Raw genomic sequence first — 20118 nt, forward strand, 5'->3', positions numbered from 1 at the left:
GCATGGGAGAAACCACGGGCAGACTGGACAGGTCTGCAGAACAGCCAGGGGCGGGGCTCTCTGTCCTGAGATTCAGGCTCCCAGCCCAACTGTGCTCCTGCCAGCCTGGTGTTCGTGAGAGGGACCTGCAAACCATCAAAGGCATAAATAGTCTGTGAAGGTCACCTGTCAAGTGCTGCCCACTGAGAGCAGACAGAGGACCTGCACCTGCCACGGGGTGGGGGGGCACTCTGGAGGACAAGAACGCTGGGAATGTGGGGGTGCAGGCGCATGTGGGAGGACTCCCGGGAGACACCAGCAGGCAGAGACGGTGGTCACTCCTCCAGGAACACAGACGCAATGCCCTTCATTGCCCCAGGCACACAACCTTTATTTCTTTATCAAACAGAGTGTCAGGTGGGTGCAGGGCCCTGCCCCTGCCCAGGTCCACCTCCCTGACACTGCTTCTCCCAATGGCCCCCTCCCCACTCCACCAAACCTGCGAGAGGTAAGAGAGGGAAGGCGGGGAGGAGGGACCCCAGCAATGTGTAGCCCCACTGTCCGCCAGGCAGGCTGAGGGGGCTTTAGATTCTGGGGACCTGGACCAGGATGGGTGTCTTGACTGACATATAAAACAATCCCTTTGTACATGCTGGGGCAGAGACACACGCACAGTCACGACTCACTGCTGCTACGCCTAGCTAGTTTTTGCCAAAGGAGCAAAAGCTGAGTTAAGAGAACAATTCTGTCTTGCCACCCTCTGACACACTCCCCAAAAGGCCTCAGGGAGTTAGCCATCCTGGGAGACTTCCCCTCCACTCATGGGGGCAGGAGGGGGGGGGATGGGCCAATGGAGACTCAGACTCCCCCGGCTGTGCGGACAGAAGGGCACAGTGGTCAGGCACCCACACATTTGCGGGGCTCAGGCACCTGGGATAAGGATGGCAAGTCCAAGCTCTGCTTACAAACCAGGCAACCCAGGGGACTTGGTACATAGGACAGGAAACCTGGGTCCAGGCAGTGAGCAGAGCCGAGGCAGGCAGATGTCTCCCAGGGAAGGGGGTCGCCACCCAGCCCCTCCTATCTGTTTCTCGGCCCCTCCCTCCCACTCTTCATCCCCTGGGGCCCAGCACACAGAAACAGAAACAGGCTGGAGCTCTCAGGAGCCCACTTGGAGGCGGCGGGGCAGCGTGCAGGGGACACCGGCCCTTGCTATGCACAGCTGGGCCCAGCTGGCCCCAGCCGGCCCCTCTGAAGCCCCTCCTCCAGACCCCTGCCCCGGCACCAAGTATGAGGTCAGGCAGGGAAGGGTCCCGGAGCCCTCTGTCAGTGCAGCTGCACCAGTCACCAAGGAAATGCCCGCCTCCCAGTGTTGGGGAGCACACTCCGGGGGGGGGGGGGGAGGAGGCTCTGGCTTCTTGGCAGCCCCCTCCCAGCTCCAGGGAGGGACCTTCCCAGGAGTCCAGGAGACGTGAATGACACAGCTCCCCGGGTCAGCTGGACGCGGGGATTGAGACCCCGAGACAGGCCGAGGAGTGGCTGTTCTGGCCTTGGGCCTGTTGTGTCTGGCAGGGCCTGGTGGGCGGGTGGGAGCTCAGGGTGCAGGGAGTGGGGGGACGAAGGCCTGGGCACCATCAGTCTGAGGCACTCGCTGGAGACTCCACTCTGCTCCCAGCGCTCACTTCCGGTTCTTTTCTTTGGAAGGAAAAGCCAAGAGCGGGTTAAGATGTGAGTGTGACGGCACACGCCCAGGCTGGCTCCTCCCGGCCTCCTCTCCCTCCATTTTCTCTCGGGACCACCCTACTCTCCCACAGCCTCCTCCAGATCCGTCTGGCCTGGTCCCCTGAGCCGCAGCCAGGAGCATGCCACAGCTGCCCCAGGGCATATCCGATCCCTGCCGCCCCCAGCCTCCTGCATGCCCTGTGAGACTGCCCCCAGATTCTTAGCTTGGGAATCACCAACCACATCAAGAGGTCCAGAAACTGACGGCATTCTTGCCTTCTTCCTGACCCACACACTTCCCCTAAATCCCCTGAGCTGATCTCTACCACCGCTCTCAAGGCCTCTGGCTCCGCCCCCAGCCCCCAACCCCCAACCCCAGCCTCACTATCAGGCCAATGTCCAGATCCCGCCCCGTCCTCCCCTCTCTCGGCTCCCACTGCCCTCAGAATAAGGCCGAGCCCACGTGGGACCCTGGATGCTCCCAGATCTGTCCCCACTCCGCCTCCCTGGAGCCCAGCCCCCCCCCCCCACCGGGCCTGGCCTGACAGCTGCTCAGCCACACCTGGGCAGAGCTGGGAGGTGGGGCAAGAGGAGCCTCCCACCCGCAGGACCCACCCTGCACCCACATCTCTCCCCAGGACACACCTCTCCACCTCTCGTAAATCACGGGGAGCCACAAGCATCAAGCCTCAGCAAAACTTCCTTAAAAGGCCTCTGAGCTGGCTTGGGAACACAAAGGGTCTCCTCTCTCCCCACCGCCCGCCTGCTTTAGGAGGCCCTGGGGACCGCGGCTGCACGGGGCAAAGCTGTCTGCGTTTCTAGGGAGCATGCTCCCTGGGGTCTCCCTGCCCCAACGTGCGGATGTGGCCGCAGACGCCGGCCCGCGTCCGTCTTGTGTGGCCATTCAGTCAATGGTGGGGATGGACAAGGAAGTGGGCTCGCCTGGGACCACCTCTCCTTGTCAGGCCTGGGTCTCCTGCCCAGCCCAGTGCCACACCAATGGCCAGCTTCCCTGTGTTGGCTCCTGACCCTCCTGTCTTGTCCTCTGTGGTCGCCACAGGCCTCCCTCGCTGACCCTCCTCTGGGGCCCCCATGGCCCTGAGCCTGGCATCTGCGGCCCGGGCCACCCTCTAGGCCTCACCCCTCCACATGCACCCAAGCTCCAGCCCCACCAGACGCCAGGTGCTCTCCCAGCCGCTGCCCTGCAGGTTCATCCTCATCCTAGCAGACCTGTGCTTTAACCCGGAATCTTCTAGAAAACACTCTGACGCCAGCCCAGCAGAAATTGCTCCCTCCCAACCCTTCTGACCAGCTCCTTCCTCTGCCGCCATTGTGAGCTCCCCACCGGCTCAGGAATTTTAGCCATGGGCAGAATTTTCTCTCAAAAACTGACTGTCTTCCTTAGTGGTTGTGGCCACTAAGGAAGTCTCCTGGAAGACGAAATGGCCACCCAAGCTGTCCCTGTCCCCCACAGACCTGGCTTCCCTGGAGAGTCAGGAGGTCAAGGTTGGCCATCCCTGCTCTGGCCAGGGCAAGGATGCCTTGGGCACCCATGAAGCTGCTGGCGTCAGACCCACTCCCTCCTCTGCCATTCCCCTAGGCGTCCGCAGAGGGTGGGTCAGAAAGCCTTACCCAGTGTCCCCCTGACATGGGCTCCAAGGGACCTTGGCTTTGACCCTGAGTGAGCCCCCTACACGGGTCTGGGCCCTCTCGCAGGGACCAGTGGTCAGCCAGCTTTTCCAAAGAGAGGAGGCCTACTCCTTTGGGTCCTTTTTAAGAGATGAAATATTTGCAACGCCCAGCAGGACTGGCCAGCCTGGGGGTTGGGGGGAGCGATTGATGGCCAGGGCCCATGGAATGACAGGCACGTGATTTATTAATAGCCTCCCTCCTCCCGTCCCCTGGGGCTGGCACACATTCCTGCCAGAGGTGGCCCCCAAAGACCCAGCTGCCCCAGCGCAGGCCTCAGCCATCTGACCATGGTGAACTCTCAGGAACGGGGGAGGGGCTCAGCCCTGCCTCCTCCACTCTGAGCAGCCCTGAGAGCAAGAACCATGCTGCCGCCCCGCCTTGCTCATGGCCGGTCCAGAATCCCCTACTCTGAGTCCACTGGTAGATGCCTGCCCAGGCCTGCTCTCCTCATACTGCCCTCCCCGCCTGACCCCTGCCATCCTGGCTTCTGGTTCCAGGTCAATGCGGGCCCAGAGCCGTGAGCTCCAACACAAAGAGCCTCTCTCTGCACCCACCCACAAGGTGACACCACAGAGGCTGACCCGGTGTGGTCCGGGGTCCGGGAAATGGTCAGCGGCTGTCCACGCCAGGCCTGCGAGACCATCCTGAGAATGCCTGCACAGACACAGGCCAGGTGCAGAGGGGTCAGAGGCGTGCAGGGGTGGCAGCAAGTGAGCGCAGGGAGACAGCGTGGCCCTGACTGGTGCCTGTTGCTAGCAGCTTCGTGACCCCTCTCCCCTGTTTTGCCCCATCAATGCAAGATCCTGCAGACCCATCAGGTCACCAGAAGCCTTCCACATGCCCCACTTGCGATCCAAGAACAGCTCCCCAGCACACAGACTGGGAGGCGGAAGCATGGGCCGGCTGAGGCAGCAGGTGGGAGGGGCTGGGGCCTCCCACTCACCGTCCACGTGGTTCCGGGACAGGTACTTGAGGGCCTCGTCCAGCAGGATGACAGGCAGTGAGATCTGCAGCACCACCACCCACTGGCGCCCGCTCAGGGGGGTCACCTGGAAGATGAGCTGGCGGGGAGGGGAGAGTGGGGGTGAGGAGGTCTGCCCGGGCCCCGGCCATCCACCTGCTCCATCCACAAGGCTGCCCACGGCCCCTTTGGGAACGTGTCTCCAGATCTCTGCCCTCTGCTGCCCCAACCCATGGGACCATGTCCCATCCGCCCTATGAGGCCCCTCCCTGTACCGTAGGCCACTTCCACGGCACAGAGGCCCAGCAACCAGCCCAGGCCCATGACGTCCATTTGGTTCCTGTCGCCCCAGGGTGGGGAGGCAGGTCGGTGTGACTCACGGGCAGGGGCGGCACAAGCAGGATGAGGAAGTGCAGGGCCATGGACATGGCTACAGCCGCCAGCAGCCACGGGTTCAGCCAGGGCGGCATCCGCAGCAGCGACTGGTTCTCTGAGACGCTGCCAAGGACAAGGGCGCTCAGCTCAGGCCCTGCCATGGCCTCCGCCCACCCGTCCGCAGGCACCCAGCACCACTGACTGTCCTGGGGTGGGGGCTGAGCTCCTGTTCTCTTCCGTTCGACCCAATTCTGGTCCTTGCTGACTCTCACAACCTCCTCTGGGCCCTCTGACCCTCCAACCCCACTTCTGAAACCCTGCCCTGACTCTCAGACCCCAATCCTGGACCCCCTGACCCTCAGCCTCAGCCCACCTGTTGAGGGCGTTGCACATTTCAATGGTCACGAGCACAGACAAGGCCATGGTGGTGGGGAAGCGGGACTCGAAGACCTCGCAGTCAATGCCGGCGAAGAGCGGGTTGTCTTCCGAGCACTTGAGGAAGTGCCTCTAGGGGCCGTGGGGAGGCAGGGAGAGCAGCAGTCAGCGGAGGGAAGAGGGAGTCCTGGGAGGGGTGCTCCCTCAGCAAGGAGGCCAGGGGGCTGCCCTGGGCCCAGGAGGAGCAGGTGCAGAGGAAACAAGGGCAGTTGTTCTGAGCTACGGGGACCAGAGCAAGATGAGCCGGCACCAGGCGAGGGCCTCTGGGTGGGGGAGGGTTCTGGGCTTTTCTCTGGGGGTGCACTGGGGAGGAGCCCCTGGGTCTCCGAGGTGCAGGAGTGGAGGAGGTCAGGACCGAGGCCATTGAATAAGGAGAATCAGCTAGAATAGGATTCTCCTCTGTGGTACAGTGCCCTGGACCCAAGAAAGTCTCCACACGCCTCACTCCCTTTCTACCACTGAATCCAAGCTCTGCCAGGCTTGCTTTGCGCTTGTGATATGGACTGAGTGGCCAGGGCACAGCCTTAACACAGGGCCTTTACATAATGGACACCAAGCTGCCAGGGCACAATAAAGGAAGTGCCCCCCACCCTGGGCCCCCGGGCAGAGTTCTCCTCCTGCACAGAGGCCTTGCCCACAGCATCTGCTGCCCTGCACAGAGGCAGCCGGGCACCCCGCGGCACCAGTGTGAATCTTCCTCACCATTAACTGGCTCAGCTCCCCAGCACTAAGCTGGCCTTGGGGATGGAGGCTGAACACACAGGTGTCCAAAGCTGACGCTTAGAAACGGGCCCGTGTCGTGTCAAGCACCCTCAGAGAGAGTGCTGTGCGAGGACTGGCTGGCTGCTGCGCCGGCCGGTAACCACGGCCCTGCTTTCCTACCCTGCAGAGATGTAGGTGATGCCCTCCACGCCCTCCACACGCCTTCCCCTGGCGGTAGGAGAATGCTGAGCGACTGTGGCCTGGCTGGACGTCTCACTTTAACAACGAGATGGGGAATACGATCCGTTTTTAAATCAACAGGAGGAATTTTTTTTCCTCCAAAAACCGAGCTCCAACATTTGGCAGAAGTGCACCTGTTTTTCTTCGGTGCTGATCACGGAGCAGAGCAAATGCCCTGAACGTTGAAGCCGACCCCACGCACGCGGTGGCAGAGAGAACCAAAGCCTCCTGCCAGTGGCGCCGCTCCCTCACACACACACACACACACACACACACACACACACGAGGAGGCGCACACACCTCCCCCTCCACACATGCACACTTAGATCGTCCCACGCATACGCAGGGAAGAAGACTCCAACAGGATCGCAGCGAGGTGTTTCAGCAGATCCGCCGCTCTCACTCACTCACTGCCTGCCTCCTTCAGCCTCTGGGTGTCAGCAGCGTGCACTCTGCCCCGGGTCATGAGGCAGAATCAGCTGTGGGAAGGTGCTCAGGGCCGGCACTCCCACGTGCATCAGGGACGTGTCTCCTCTCTCTGCGGCCTGCCTGGCTGCTGCCCACTCACATTACTGCACAAGTCCCCCTGAGGTTCCACGAAGTTAGCGAGCACTTACACAGCGGTATGTGCCAGGTGTTCTGAGCGCTGTCCAGCCCCAATGCAGTCTGTCCTCTTGAGGGCCCAAGGAAGTGGCGACTAACATACCACCCACTCTACAGATGAGCAAACCAAGGTGCAGCAGGGTGAAGTCGGCTGCCCAGAGGCACAGAACGTGTGGTGCGACCAGGGTGTGAACTCCAGGCTCCATGCCCCTGCTCTCTCTTTTTAAAATTAATTCATTTATTTGAAAGTCAGGGTCAAGTGAGAGAGACACACAGCCAAAGACCTTCCATCTACTGGCTCACTCCCCAGCGGGCCACAATGACCAGCGCAGAGCCAGGCTGAAGCCAGGAGCCAGGAGCTTCTTCCGGGTGTCCCATGTAGGTGCAGGGGCCCATGAACTTTGGCTTTGGCCTGGCACAGTCCCAGGTATTTCAGCCATCTGGGGAGTGAACCAGCAGGTGTAAGATCTCTGTCTCTCCTTCTACCTGTGCTGGTCTGCCTTTCAAATAAACAAGTGAATCACTAGCTAAATAAATGGAACCTACAAAGTTCCACCTTAGGTCCAATCCCTGGCCACCTCTGGGTCCAACAGCCACCTGCCTTCTCTCCGCTGAAGCACTCCCTGCCCAGGAATGTGACGTCCCAAGGGGCTCCACCCACAGACTGGAAGGTCTCTGCAGAGACTCCACCAGCCCGGTTACTGCCACATCTGTCGTAATTTGCACCCGGCACACAGTGGGAGCTTGATGGCCATGTCCTTACCAAGAGAAAACAGATGACCTGAGGGCTGCATAGCAGATAGCACTCAGGGGACTGGGGACAGACTGCGGGTGGGCGTGGTTCCTGGGGGACCAGGAGGGCAGCAGAACCGAGATGGGGCTGGAGGGAGGATGGGCTTGGCACCCCTGGTTTGCAGTGGGCAGAGGAGGTACACAGCTGGGTTTGTGGGAGGGAGTGTCCTCAGGCACTGGGGGTCCTCGGTCTCAAGGTCAGCTGGAAGGAGGCAGCACATCCCTTTCTCTCCCCGCTGCTGCTCCCACAAGAGCTAAACCAGGAGACGCAGCGAGGGAGGGCCTGGGGCTCAAGATGCTGCTGCCAGAGTTTTTATCCAGCGTCTCTGGGCTGCTGGGTGCCAGGAAGGCGACCCCTGGGCTGTGACAGAGGCAGGACACGCCCCCCATAGCCCACCTCGCTACTTTCAGTGGGGAACCTGGGCCATGAAGGCCCTTCAGGCAAGAGATGAGTTGGCTGCTCAGACAGATGGACGGACTGAGACGGCAGCCAAGGGGACCGTTACTTGCTTCCAGAGCCATGCTGGGCTAAGTTGGCCTCACGGAAGGCACCTGCCAGCCAGGCGGCTTCAAGACGTCAGTGGGTCCCACCCCCAAGCAATATTTGTTGATGTAGCTCTGGACCCCATTTGCCCCCTGCCTGAGGTTCTGCCCCACACCCTACCCCCCAGCAAATGACTGGCAGAGGGAGGAGCCCTTCTGGCTTGGGGGGCTGTGCCCTGGTCTCTAGGTTTCCAGTGGCTTCTAAGCTTGGTTCCTTAGTTGTGGATGTTTTTATATGAGCATACTTTCCAAAGGTTTGTGGAAAAATGGAATCAAACGATATGCTGTGGAAGCAGGTGTTTAGCCTAACAGTTAAGACACCTGCATTCCATAAGATCAGAGTGCCTGGATTCAATTCCCAGCTCTGACTCCTGACTCCAGCTTCCTGCAAATGCAGACCCTGGGAGGCAGTGCTGATGGCTCATGTGGGAAACCTGGATTAAGTTCCTGGCTCCAGCCCCAGCCTGGGCCCCACCCTGGCCATTGAAGGCTTTGGGAGTGAACTAGCAGATTCGAGTTCTGTCTCTCAAAAGAAAAAAAAAAGGTTATTTTTGGTGCAAAAAAACTTTTGAAATCACATGTATTCTCATAATACACATTTTCCATGAACTTTTTGAAGTCTTCCCAGAACTTTTATGCTTAAATTCCAAAAAAACTTTTTTGCTTTTGAATTCCATTTTCCATGAACTTTTTGAAGAATGCTTTTGAATGAGAGGTGGGGAAAGACAGGTGCAGGCCCCTCCCCCAGAACTCCGGTACCCACCCAAGCCGTCCCGCGGGTCTAATGCCAACAGTGACGGCTCCTGGCCTTCACTTGCTCACCAGCTGGTAGAAGGTGACGTGAGGTCCCTCGACGTCATACAGGAACCACCAGGTGGCAGCGGCCACTGTGGCCAGGCCCACATACACTGCAGGGAGGGGAAGAGGAGACCGGCTCCAGGCGACAGACAGCTGTGGCTCTTTCGTCCATTTCTTCTTCCTAACAATTTCTTGAATTTCCAGCAGGCACCATCTACTCCCTGTCTAAGCAGTATGGCTGGCAGACCTCCACCCTCAGTGTCAGTGGTGGTCTCGGAGTGGCAATCAGCCTCTGCCACACCCTGATTGGCTAGGAGATAAGCAAATGACCGAACGTGGCCCACATGGATTGGCGAGGAGAGAAGCAGGTGACCTAGTGTGGACCAATGAGAACTTGCTTGAGACTTATATGACTAGTGTGATAAAAGGCTCTGTCCTCTGTTGAACTCAGGGGTTGTAATGAAGTGAGCATCAGGGCTGCAGCTGTGGTAGCCACTCTGCCACGCACAGGGAAGTCTGCCTGAGAGTGGAGTCGGGGCACAGCCAAGATATGCCAGGGACACATCTGAGGCTTGGATCCCACCGCGCCTGGGATGTGCTGTGTGTTTTCAGTTATATGAGCCCACATGGTTCTTTCGGCCATCAGCCAAAGAAGGCAGAGTCCCATCATCTACAGTTTGCAAGCCTGACTGATACCAGGCTCTTAGGAAACCCAAAAAGCTCGCGGAGACCTGGGGCCCTGCTCACCTCCAATCGCCAGATAGCGGAATAAGAGCCAGCCACTGATGAGGGCCTCACGCGGGTTCCGGGGCAGCTTCTCCATGATGTCCAGGTCCGGGGGGTTGAAGCCCAGGGCCGTGGCAGGGAGGCCATCTGTCACCAGGTTCACCCAGAGCAGCTGCACAGGGATCAGGGCTTCGGGCAGGCCCAGAATTGCCGTGAGGAAGATGCTGGAACCAGAGGCACGGGCTCTAGCCCCCAGCAGGCCCGGCCCCTACCAGGCAGAGGGCCCAGCTCCCGCCCACATCCCAGGCTGGGGAGCTCACTCACTCGCCCTGCAGCAGCCCTGCCTTTCTCTGCTGGTGATGCGTGTGCAGGAGGGAGGGGTGCGTGTGCTTGGCTCTGCCTAGCACCTGGCTGATTGCCTCACCAGTCCCAGCTCTGCACCCTGGACACATGTGCTCTTTAGGCCTAGCAAAGGCTAGGCAAGCATGCACACGCACGCACACACACACACACACACATACACACAAATGCGTGCGCAAGCATCAGATACCTGCAAAACCTAGCACTGCCACACAGGTCCACGAATACAAGCAGACACCAGCACACTTGGCCCGATGTGCAGAGATGTACCACCCACACGTGTCCAGCAGGCACGTGCTCCCCATTCCCACCAGCATCTTACACGTAAGCAGAAAAAAATTGTGTACACGCTCATGCGGGAGACACATTCTGTTGGCACTCATGCCCAAGGCCACACATGCGTTAACACAGGGACACATACCTTTCAGGCACAGGTTGTGTGCATACACACAGACTCACTACTGCTAGCTTTGACCAGCCCTAAGCGTGGAAGTGGGAAGAGGGCTATGGCCAGAGGGTGACAGGGAACTCTCCAGGCACATCCTTGGGTGCGCTATGATTCAAGGGTCACCAGGGCCCCTGGGGATGGCCAGGGCAGGCGTCTTGCCCCGCCTCAGGGACACAGAGCCTCACCAGACCACCTCGCCCACGTTGGAGGAGATGAGGTAGCGGATGAACTGCTTCATGTTGCTGTAGATGGCGCGGCCCTCCTCCACCGCGGCCACGATGGAGGCAAAGTTGTCATCCGACAGCACCATCTCAGCCGCCGACTTGGCCACGGCGGTACCCGAGCCCATGGCGATGCCGATCTCTGCTTTCTTCAGGGCTGGAGCGTCGTTCACCCCGTCGCCCGTCTGTGGGCCAGGTCAGGCAGGGTCAGCTGGAGAAGGGGCCCTTCCGCCTCCCCGCCCCCCCCCATCTCAGCTGATCCCCGGTCCCAGGGGATGCACCCCAGGAAGCAGACAGCACGACAGAACACCTGGGGTGAACCTAGGAATTGGGCTGAGAATGAGGCTAAGAAAAAGGCAAAGAGTACAGACGGGCAAAGCTGGGGAGATCAAGTCTAAGGGCAGAGAAGACGCTGAGGTGGCGATGCCGTGGGGGTGGGTCAGTGGCGAGGGCAGAGTGAAATTCAGCTTGGGTACAGAGCAGGAAATGAAACTGAACTTAGAGACAGCCAGGGGCAACACAGGGATGAGGGGATGAGGTCAGGGTCGTGGCCCAGGTTACGACCAAGGGCCAGGCAGGTGTAGTCAAGATGAAGGCTGGCACCAAGGTGAAGTTCTGGGCCAAGACTGGAATCAAGGGGCTGGCGCTGTGGTGTAGTAGGCTAAGCCTCTGCCTGCTGCACCAGCATTCCATACGGGCGCCGTTTCGAGTCCCAGCTGCTCCACTTCCCATCCAGCTCTCTGCTATGGCCTGAGAAAGCAGTGGAAGACGGTCCCAGTGCTTGAGCTCCTGCACCCACATGGGAGACCTGGAAGAAGCTCCTGGCTCCTGGCTTCAGATCAGCCCAGCTCTGGCCATTGCAGCCATTTGGGGACTGAACCAGTAGCTGGAAGACCTCTCTCTCTCTGTCTCTCCCTCTCTCTGCTGCAACCCTCTCAAATAAATAAATAAACCTTTAAAAAAAAAAAAAAGGCTGGACCCAAGGTTACTAAAACAGCAGAGAGCACTGTGGCATGGCAGGCTTTGCTGCCACTCACAATACCCACACCCCATACCGGGGCACCAGTTTGAGTCCTGGCTGCTCCAATTCCAACCCAGCTCTCTGCTGATACATCTGGGAAGCAGCTGATGACAGCCCAAGTGCCTGAGTTCCTGTCACCCATGTGGGAGAGCAGGATGGAGTTCCAGCCCTGGCTCTTGTGACCATTTGGGGAGTGAACCAGTAGATGGAAGATCTTTCTCTCTTCTCTTCTGTCTCTCTCTCTTTGTCTGTGTGTGTGTGTGTGTGACTCTACCTTTTAAATACATAAATAAATAATAAACATGTTCAAAGGATGGAGGTCAAGGTCAGGGACAAAGCCAGCACAAAGGTCAAAGACAAGCTCAAGAACCAGGTTACAGTTAGAATCCAGCTCCCGTCTGGCCTCACCATGGCGGTGACCTCGTTGAAGGACTGCAGGTACTCCACGATGCGGGACTTGTGCGCGGGCTCCACGCGGGCAAAGCAGCGGGCCGTGCGGCAGGCCTGGCGCTGCTGCTCAGGGCTCAGGTCATCAAACTCACGGCCCGTGTAGGCCTTGCCCGCCACGTCCTCCGTGTCCTCGAAGATGCCCAGCCGGCGGCAGATGGCCACGGCGGTGCCTTTGTTGTCGCCTGTGATCATGACCACGCGGATGCCCGCCCGGTGGCAGCGGGCGATGCAGGCGGCCACCTCGGGGCGCGGTGGGTCCAGCATGCCCACACAGCCCACGAAGGTCAGATCTGTCTGTGGGGAACAGAGGCCTGAGCACGTCCTTGGCCTGCGTCCTGGCAGCTGCCCCAGGGAGCCCCACGACCATTAGCACCCACCTCATACTGCGCAAACTCGCTGGAGTCATCCAGTTGCATGTCCTCCTTCCGCGGGGGCGCGTCCCGGGTGGCCAGTGCCAGGCAGCGCAGGGTGTCTGAGCCCGAGCCCCAGTCGCGGATCTTGGCCAGGATCTGCTCCCTGGCGGCGGGCTCCAGGGGCACTGTGCGGCTCCCGACCCGGACCGAGCTGCAGCGCTCCATCACACTCTCGGGAGCCCCCTACAGAGTTGGGGAGGGGGTAGACAGGCCAGTGAGACACCTCCTCTCCCTGCTGCCCAGCTGAGCCCCAGACCTGGGGGAAGGCCACACAGGGTACACACAGTGAGGTGGAATCCGTTCGTGAGAGCCCAGGTGGGGAGGTGGGTCCCACCGTGAGTAATTCTAGCAGTGCAGAGTGCGCTCACAGCCACCGGCCTCATGGTGCCTCCTCTCCCCCACCCATAGGTGAAAAAGTCTGCAGAGGCCTTTGGGGTGCAAGTAGCAGCCCCCTGCAGGCCCAGCCTCCCTGGATCCCAGTGCTGTGGGGGCCTCGGCAGCAGCTCCGGAGATGGGTTGAGCCCTGCACATGCAGGGACGGGAAAGAGAGCCCTGGCGCGTGTCACCCTGAGGAGGAGGTCTCCGGGGTGATACTCAGCGGCCTGGGGGTCTCACCTTGGACCTCGTCCATCAACAGCTTCCCCCTCCCCAAAGCTGCCATCAGCCTGAGATCCCAATACAGAGTCTCTTGGTTTCAAAAGGGATTAAAATTCCCATCGTGGGACTCTGACTTCTGACTTCTGGTTTGGCAACAGCCACAGGAGGTGCTTGGAGAGAGGTCCGGCCAGGGGCTGGTTCCTCTCGCTCCCTGGGACTCAGTTTCCAAAACAGATGCACCAAGGATGGGAACCACCACCAGTCAGAGACAAAAAGGGCTTCTGGGGACATCCAGCCTGACCCTGTCCCTCACGCGGGGAGGCAAGGCTCAGAGAAGGGCGCTGATGACTCTGAGGTTGTGTGGGGATGGTGGCCAGCAGTGGGCCTCAGTCCCCTGGCCGTGGTTATCTCCATGCTGGGATCCTGCACCCTGAGCACCCTCACTCCTGATCCATCACCTTGACAACGGGCCTCACACCCCCCGTTGGCCTCCTGTAGCTGCCACCTCTGACATCTCAGCAGACCCGCCCCCCCAAAGACCAGACAGGCAGGCCCCCACCTTCACAAACATCTTGCTGCCCTGGGCCTTGGAGTCAGGGCGGGCGGGCGTGCAGTACACGGACATGGACTTCCGGTCTCGGGAGAACTCCAGGGTGAATTCCTTCCGCATCAGCTGCTTGATGACCTGCAGGAGCCACCCATGCAGGTCAGGGCGCGAGGGCCAGGGCCAGCCCCTCTTGAAGGTACCCATGACCCACTGACCCTGGCATTCAGGGCCTCTGCCTCCCTCTCCCTCCAGAAATGCCAAAAAGTTGCCATTTGCTACCCTGTGGTCACTTCCCACCGCCACACCCTTGCCCACACTCAGTGCTGTCCTCCTGGCTCCCCCGGATGAGGCACACTCGGGAGTCTCCCCCTCCCCCAGTTGCCCCGGCGGCCCAGCCCCCACCCCACCATGCTCACCGCATTGCAGGCACCTGCTCGCTCCACTCGGGACAAGCCCTGCAGCTCTGTGTCAAACACGTGCATCTTCTCCACCAGGCACGTCAGGGCTGTCTCCGTGGCCTCTCCCACCTTCTCGTACACGCCCTTGGCCTGCCCGCACACAGGGGATGGGGAGTGAGGGCAGATGGCCCCCCTCATGCCCTCCTTGCCCCCTGGAGATCCCCTCGGCATGTCCTTCGAGCAGGCCTGGGAGCCCTCCCCAGCCCAGATGGCCTGGGGCAGGGTGGTGCCTGGCAGTGACGCTGCTGGCCACACACCCGCCACCCTCCGCCTCCCAGTCTCGCCTCCTTAACCAGGCTACCCTTGCTCAGCCTCTGCCCTGTGCTGTGGGCCCCACTACTCCTCCCTGAGCCCCCAGTGCCACCTTTCACATCTGCTCATGATCGCCGGCGCCCAGCGAGATCCGTCTCCAGAGCTCCAAGCCCACGTGCCCAACCGCTGCCTATGGGTCCCTGTTCCCTGGGGACCCCTCAGGCTGCCTCTTCCTCTCCCTCCCTCTGCCCAGCCAGGACAGTCCCGGTCCTCACAGCCTCCCTCTTTCACCCAAGCTGTCATCAGGTCTGGGGATTTTTGGCTTATAAATTTCTCTCTGACCCACGCTGCCTCCCCCCCCCCCCCGCCCCCAAGGCCTCAGGGAAGGGACCAGCCAAGATCTGGCTGGCCTCAATGGCCAAACGGGGCCACCCAAGAGTTCTAGAGGCAGGGTTCAGAGCCAGGCTGAGCCTGAGGGGTGGCCGTGCTGCTGCGGTGTGCCACTCCCAAGAGGAGCTCTGGGACGCTGGGAGAAGCTTCTGCCGGAGCGCTGAGATTCTCGGTAGGGCGAGACAGGGAGCGCACACACACCTCGTTGTAGTCCAGCGCCGAGTCGTTGCACAGCGCGCAGATGGTCGCCAGCTCCACCAGCCCGTCGAACTGGCCGCAGCGCACCGGCAGCGCCCCCTGCCGCCTGCGGAGCCCGCCGGTCAGTACTGCAGCCGCGGCCCCGCCCCCTAAGAGGCCTGGCCCAATCACACCTCGGTGCGGTCCCGCCTAGCCCCGCCCCCAGCTCGCTCCGTACTCACACTTCGCCTTCGGGCGTGTACGTGGTCCCCGAGATGGTGAACTCGTGCAAACGGCAGGCGCCCGCTTCGACTTCGGCTACCACGAACATCTGGGGAGGGCAGGGGCTGCTCAGGCGCGCCTGGCCGCCTCCCCTTTCCCTGGGCAGGCAGTTTGACGCCAGGGCTAGTGTCTTCCCTGCCCCGGGAGGTAGAGAACAAGGGGTCCAGGTGGGGCCTCTGCTCCACCAGGTGCGTCCAGTCGGCCTGTCAGTCCGCTCTGGATTCCCGAGACGCCTGGGGGCATCTCGTCAATGCTCCAGGGAGCAGCCGCCAGCCTGAGGGAGCCCTGAACTGAGCGGGAAGCCTGGGTCCTTGCCCATGGCTCAGCCCTTGAGCCCCGGTTTCTCTGCTGGTAATGTGGGGAGAAGGCGGGATCCAAATCCAGCAGCCACTCCTTTCCCTTCAAGAAGATGAGCCCCTTGGGGCTGACCCTGTGGCTCAGCAGGTTAACACCCTGGCCCAAAGCACCGGCATCCCATATGGGCGCCAGTTTGAGTTCCAGCTGCACCACTTCCTATCCAGCTCTCTGCTGTGGCCTGGGAAAGCAGTAGAAGATGGCCTAAGTTCTTGAGCCCCTGCACCCACGTGGGAGACGTGGAAGAAGCTCCTGGCTTTGGATAGGCGCAGCTCCAGCCATTGCAGCCAATTGGGGAGTGAACCATCGGATGGAAGACTCTCTCTCCCTCTCTCTCTCTCTCTCTCTGCCTCTCCTCTCTCTGTAACTCTTTCAAATAAATAAATGTTAAAAAAAAAAAAAAAAAAAAAGATGAGCCCCTGGCCGGCCAGGCAGGACACCTCCACCTACCTCCGGGGCACTGTCCCCTCCAGCCCAGAGTGAGCCCACCTGCAGGTGCTCACAGCCCCAGGGGTGCCCACCCCTCGCCTGCCAGCTCTGCTCAGGAGCCCGCCTGGCAGCCAATGGCCAACCCCGCACCCTCCGCCCTGCTCCCCACCCTCCGCCCTGCTCCTGAGGCCAGTCCTCCAGCAGGCACAGCCCGCTGTCCAGCCATTCCAAATAGTTCAGTCAAGGACCCTTCCGTCTGTATAAAATCCTAGGGACTGGAGCGGCTCAGGGGCTCAGGGCAGTAAAGCCGGCTGGGAGTGGAGGTAGGAGAGAGAAACCCATGGCCGTCGCCATCTCCCTGCCCACCACCCTGCTGGGTCAGCAGGAGCCTGCTGGAGCCTCAGCCGGAATCCGTGGAGCATGTGGACAGTGGGCCTGGGATGTGGGGTCAAGTTCCAGGGAATAAATAATTCCTGCCCTAGCCCTTCCCAGGTCACTGGAGCCGGCGTATCTGGTGGCAGATGGGGACTGCATGGTCAGGAGGGAGCAGGAGAGGGCGGGCTCCAGGCCCAGCCTGGCTTTACTGATGCTCTGCTATGTCTTTGATGGTTACCTGACAGGGCTCGCACGCCCAGGCGTCAGATGAGGAGACTGGGGATTGCAGGTGGGCAGTGGCCAGGCCAGGCCCCACAGTGACACACAGGCCCCTGGGTCATATGCCCAGCCAGGTGTGTCTGCCACGTCCTGCCAGCCGGCAGCTTTGCCTCAGCAGGGACAGAGATCTGTGGGTGGGAGCCCGGCCAGCCCAGCCTCACACCGCAGCATGGGTGGAGCCCGCCCCCAGCTGGCTGCAGCACTCACCCGGCAGACGGACATCTGATTGGTGGTGAGGGTGCCCGTTTTGTCCGAGCAGATGACCGAGGTGCAGCCCAGAGTCTCCACGGATGGCAGGCTCCGCACAATGGCGTTCTTGCGTGCCATACGCCGCGTGCCCAGCGCCAAGCAGGTAGTGATGACAGCCGGGAGGCCCTCAGGGATGGCGGCCACAGCCAGGGCCACCGCGATCTTGAAGTAGTAGACAGCGCCACGCAGCCAGGAGCCGCCGTGGGCCGGGTCGGCAAAGTGGCCGATGTTGATGACCCACACGGCCACACAGATCAGGGAGATGGCGTGGGACAGCTGCCGCCCAAACTCGTCCAGCTTGCGCTGCAGCGGTGTGCGCTCCGGCTCCACCGCCGCCATCTGGCTCCGGATCTTGCCCAGTTCCGTGTGCAGCCCGGTAGCCACTGCCACGCCCACGGCCTTGCCCGACGCGATATTGGTGCCCTGGCCGCGGGAGGGACAGGGGAAGGGCTGCTCAACACCAGGCAGGGCCCAGGACTGCTGACTCCTCTGGGCCGGGGCAGGGCGCCTGCCCCCTACTTGGCTCTGCTTTTCTCCACGTTGGTTATGTATTTATTAGGTCTTCCCTTGAGAGCGTCAGCTCTGTAAGGCAGGGATTTGGGTCAGTGCCTAGCACCCAGGCTGATACCGACCACGCCATCCACCAGCACTGCATGGGCCTGTCATCCTGGGACTCACAAACAGCCCCCGTGGCCACACACAAAGGGACTGTGGCTATGATCCCAGGTAAAGCGTGCGCACATATGTTTTGAACAGTCCAGAGAATCTCAGCCTAGACTCATGCATTCCCAGAGGCCCTGGCAAGCCCCGGTGTGCAGCTCAGCCAGCCTTGTGCCTCAGCACCCTCTTCCGCGGAATGGCCCAACAGAGGCCCAGGACTGAGTTACTCCAAGGAGGCAAACAGGCCGGTGCCCCCTCCAAGCAGATGTGCTGTGGACATGGCACGGGGCCAAGTGCTGCTGGCAGCCCAGCCTTGCTCCTGCTCTGGCGCCACAGCTCTGGCTCCCCACGTGAGGGTGGTCACTAAGGCAGTGGCCTGCAGGCAGCCAGACCCCCACCTTCAAGAGCCTTAGTGCCAGCTGCCCGCCACGAGCCTTCCTCCCTACCCCAGAGCAGCTGGCCCAAGGCCTCCCTGCAAGGAGGCCGCCGCTCCCCAAAGAGTTCCAGGCGTGCCACTTCCTGTCCCCTCCAGAGAATTTTCCTCGCCTCTTATAACTTGTGTCCAGGACCCCTGGCTGGCTGGCCCGTGCCTTCTGGTCTCCTGATGTGCTGCGCTGATTTGAGGCTATTGTGGGACATCTGTGGGTACCCCCGCTAACTGTCTGAGGTCCCAGGGGCCGGTCCCTGCCATCCACACGGAGCCCATTGCTCTCCACGGAGACCCCGGGAGTCCGTTTTCCTATCTGAGCCACGGCCTGTCCCCATCATCCTCTAACCCCTCTGCAGCGTCTCCGGATAAAAGCAGGTTTCTCCCAGCAGCTAAGAGGAAAGGCTGCAGTCGGGACGTCTGAGTTCCCAGGCTGCCTCTGCCATCACTCACGGACTGTGTGACCCTCCCCGACGTACTTAACCTCTCTGAGCCTGGTTCCTTGTTGCAAAGTGCAGATAACAAGAGAACTTACGTCGAAGGTTTGTTGCAAGGATTAAAGGTAAACCAGAGAGCTGAGAATAGTAGCAGGCACACAGCCGTTACACACACAAGCTCTTACTGCTCCCATACACCTGCAAGCACTGTGGATAATCGATGAGCCCTCCCCCTAGGACTCTGCTACACCCTAACGCTGCGTCACTGTGTCGGCACAGGCCCCAGGCATCCCAGGAACTTACAGAAAACAGCATGTTCTTTTTGTCCTGGTTCACAGCTCGGGGGTCCGCGATGGCATCCGTGTGCTTGGTCACAGACACGGATTCACCTGGCCGTGGAATCAGACATGAGAGACCCCCCCTCCAAAGCCATGCCCATCCTCTGGCCCCATCCCTGCCCTGCCCCAGCCTCCAGGCCTCACCGGTCAGGATGGACTGGTCCACTCTGAGCGTGGTGGACTTGATCTCGATGAGGCGGAGGTCAGCGGGCACTTTGTCTCCCACTGCGCGAGGAGAATGGCTTGGCTGAGGGAGGGTGGCTCTGGCCACTTCCCCCCGGGGTACCACAGCTGGGCTGGGCTGGGAGGCAGCCTGAATGGTAGCCCCCCATGTTGACCCCTGCCCCACTCTAGAGAGGACCGGAAAGGGACGGGAGGAGGTGTCCCCGCCTACCCGCCACCTCCACGATGTCCCCGGGCACGATGTCCCGGGCGCGGACCCGCTGCACGCCCTTGCGGTCTGCGCGGATCACCTTGCCCATCTCCGGCTCGTACTCCTTCAGGGCCTCGATGGCGCTCTCGGCGTTGCGTTCCTGTAGAACGACAGGCAGGCAGCCCTGTGCCCCTGCTGCCCCCTGGGGGCCACCCCCTGTGAGGGAGCTGAGGACAGGGGGACCTCCAGGTGGAGGGCGCACCTGGTGGCTGGGAGACCCCGGGTCTGGGTCCCACCCCCGTGTGCCCCCACCTGCCACACGCCCACGATGGCATTGGCCACGAGGATCAGCATGATGACCAGGGGCTCCACGAAGGCCGTCGTGGTCTCCTCCCCTTCCTCAAACCAGGCCAGGACCTGTGGGGTCAGAGCTGTGTGTTGGGCCAAGCCGTGGGCCCGGACCTGCTCCCCTGCGTTGAGAAGGCCTTGGATAGCCACCCAGGCCATCACATAGCAGCACCTGGGGATGGGTTCGAAACACAATTCTTGGGCCCAACCCAGATCTTTCTAGTCAGAGACTGGAGCGCATCCCAGAAATCAGGTTTTAGAAGGCCCCAGGTGATGCTGATGCTCACTTGTGTCCAGGGGCCACTGGCCAGGGCAGCATCACCTAGGCTGTGAGTGGGGAGCAGCTCCAGCCCCACGTCCACTCAGCCCATGCGGGTACTCGTCATGACCCCTCTGTGGGTCCATTCGTGCCGTGAAGGACACAGGCTCCCTCTGGGCTCAGCCATTTCCGGCATCTGCACCGGTAGACTTTCTCGGTGCAGGCCCTGGATTTCTACAAGAACAGTGGCCAGGAGACTACACGACATACTGGCCAGAGGGAAGAGCCACTCCCCGCTGCCACCACCACCACCTAGGTGTCCTGCTGTCCTGGTCACCAAGACGAGGTTTCCTCTCCAGGTCCTGCTGGGGGTGGAGCGGGCAGTGCAGGTCGCGTCCGCCCACAG

The 20118-nt window shown here is 61.1% G+C and overlaps 1 protein-coding gene across 2 annotated transcripts in view; it reads right to left on the reverse strand.

The window, feature by feature from the left end:
• Positions 1 to 345: 345 nt before the first annotated feature.
• The window catches only part of ATP2A3 (ATPase sarcoplasmic/endoplasmic reticulum Ca2+ transporting 3), a 30249-nt gene continuing 10476 nt past the window's right edge, over positions 346 to 20118 (reverse strand). The window contains exons 4-21 of one of the 2 annotated variants that reach the window (XM_008270872.4): positions 19418 to 19522; positions 19127 to 19265; positions 18877 to 18957; positions 18698 to 18783; positions 16829 to 17293; positions 15145 to 15233; positions 14927 to 15029; positions 14042 to 14173; positions 13638 to 13763; positions 12446 to 12664; positions 12027 to 12362; positions 10562 to 10782; positions 9590 to 9792; positions 8867 to 8952; positions 5103 to 5236; positions 4735 to 4852; positions 4337 to 4454; positions 346 to 1674 (exon numbers count right to left, since the gene is read on the reverse strand). In XM_008270872.4, coding sequence (XP_008269094.2) covers positions 1658 to 1674; positions 4337 to 4454; positions 4735 to 4852; positions 5103 to 5236; positions 8867 to 8952; positions 9590 to 9792; positions 10562 to 10782; positions 12027 to 12362; positions 12446 to 12664; positions 13638 to 13763; positions 14042 to 14173; positions 14927 to 15029; positions 15145 to 15233; positions 16829 to 17293; positions 18698 to 18783; positions 18877 to 18957; positions 19127 to 19265; positions 19418 to 19522 — 2778 coding nt within the window. In that variant the 3' untranslated portion in view covers positions 346 to 1657. Of the gene's footprint in view, positions 1675 to 3781; positions 4048 to 4336; positions 4455 to 4734; positions 4853 to 5102; positions 5237 to 8866; positions 8953 to 9589; positions 9793 to 10561; positions 10783 to 12026; positions 12363 to 12445; positions 12665 to 13637; positions 13764 to 14041; positions 14174 to 14926; positions 15030 to 15144; positions 15234 to 16828; positions 17294 to 18697; positions 18784 to 18876; positions 18958 to 19126; positions 19266 to 19417; positions 19523 to 20118 lie in introns of those variants that run through there. The other variant, XM_070061239.1, reaches the window with a different exon arrangement.

This window comes from Oryctolagus cuniculus, chromosome 17, assembly GCF_964237555.1.
Source record: "Oryctolagus cuniculus chromosome 17, mOryCun1.1, whole genome shotgun sequence".
In the NCBI taxonomy this organism is placed as follows: domain Eukaryota; kingdom Metazoa; phylum Chordata; class Mammalia; order Lagomorpha; family Leporidae; genus Oryctolagus; species Oryctolagus cuniculus.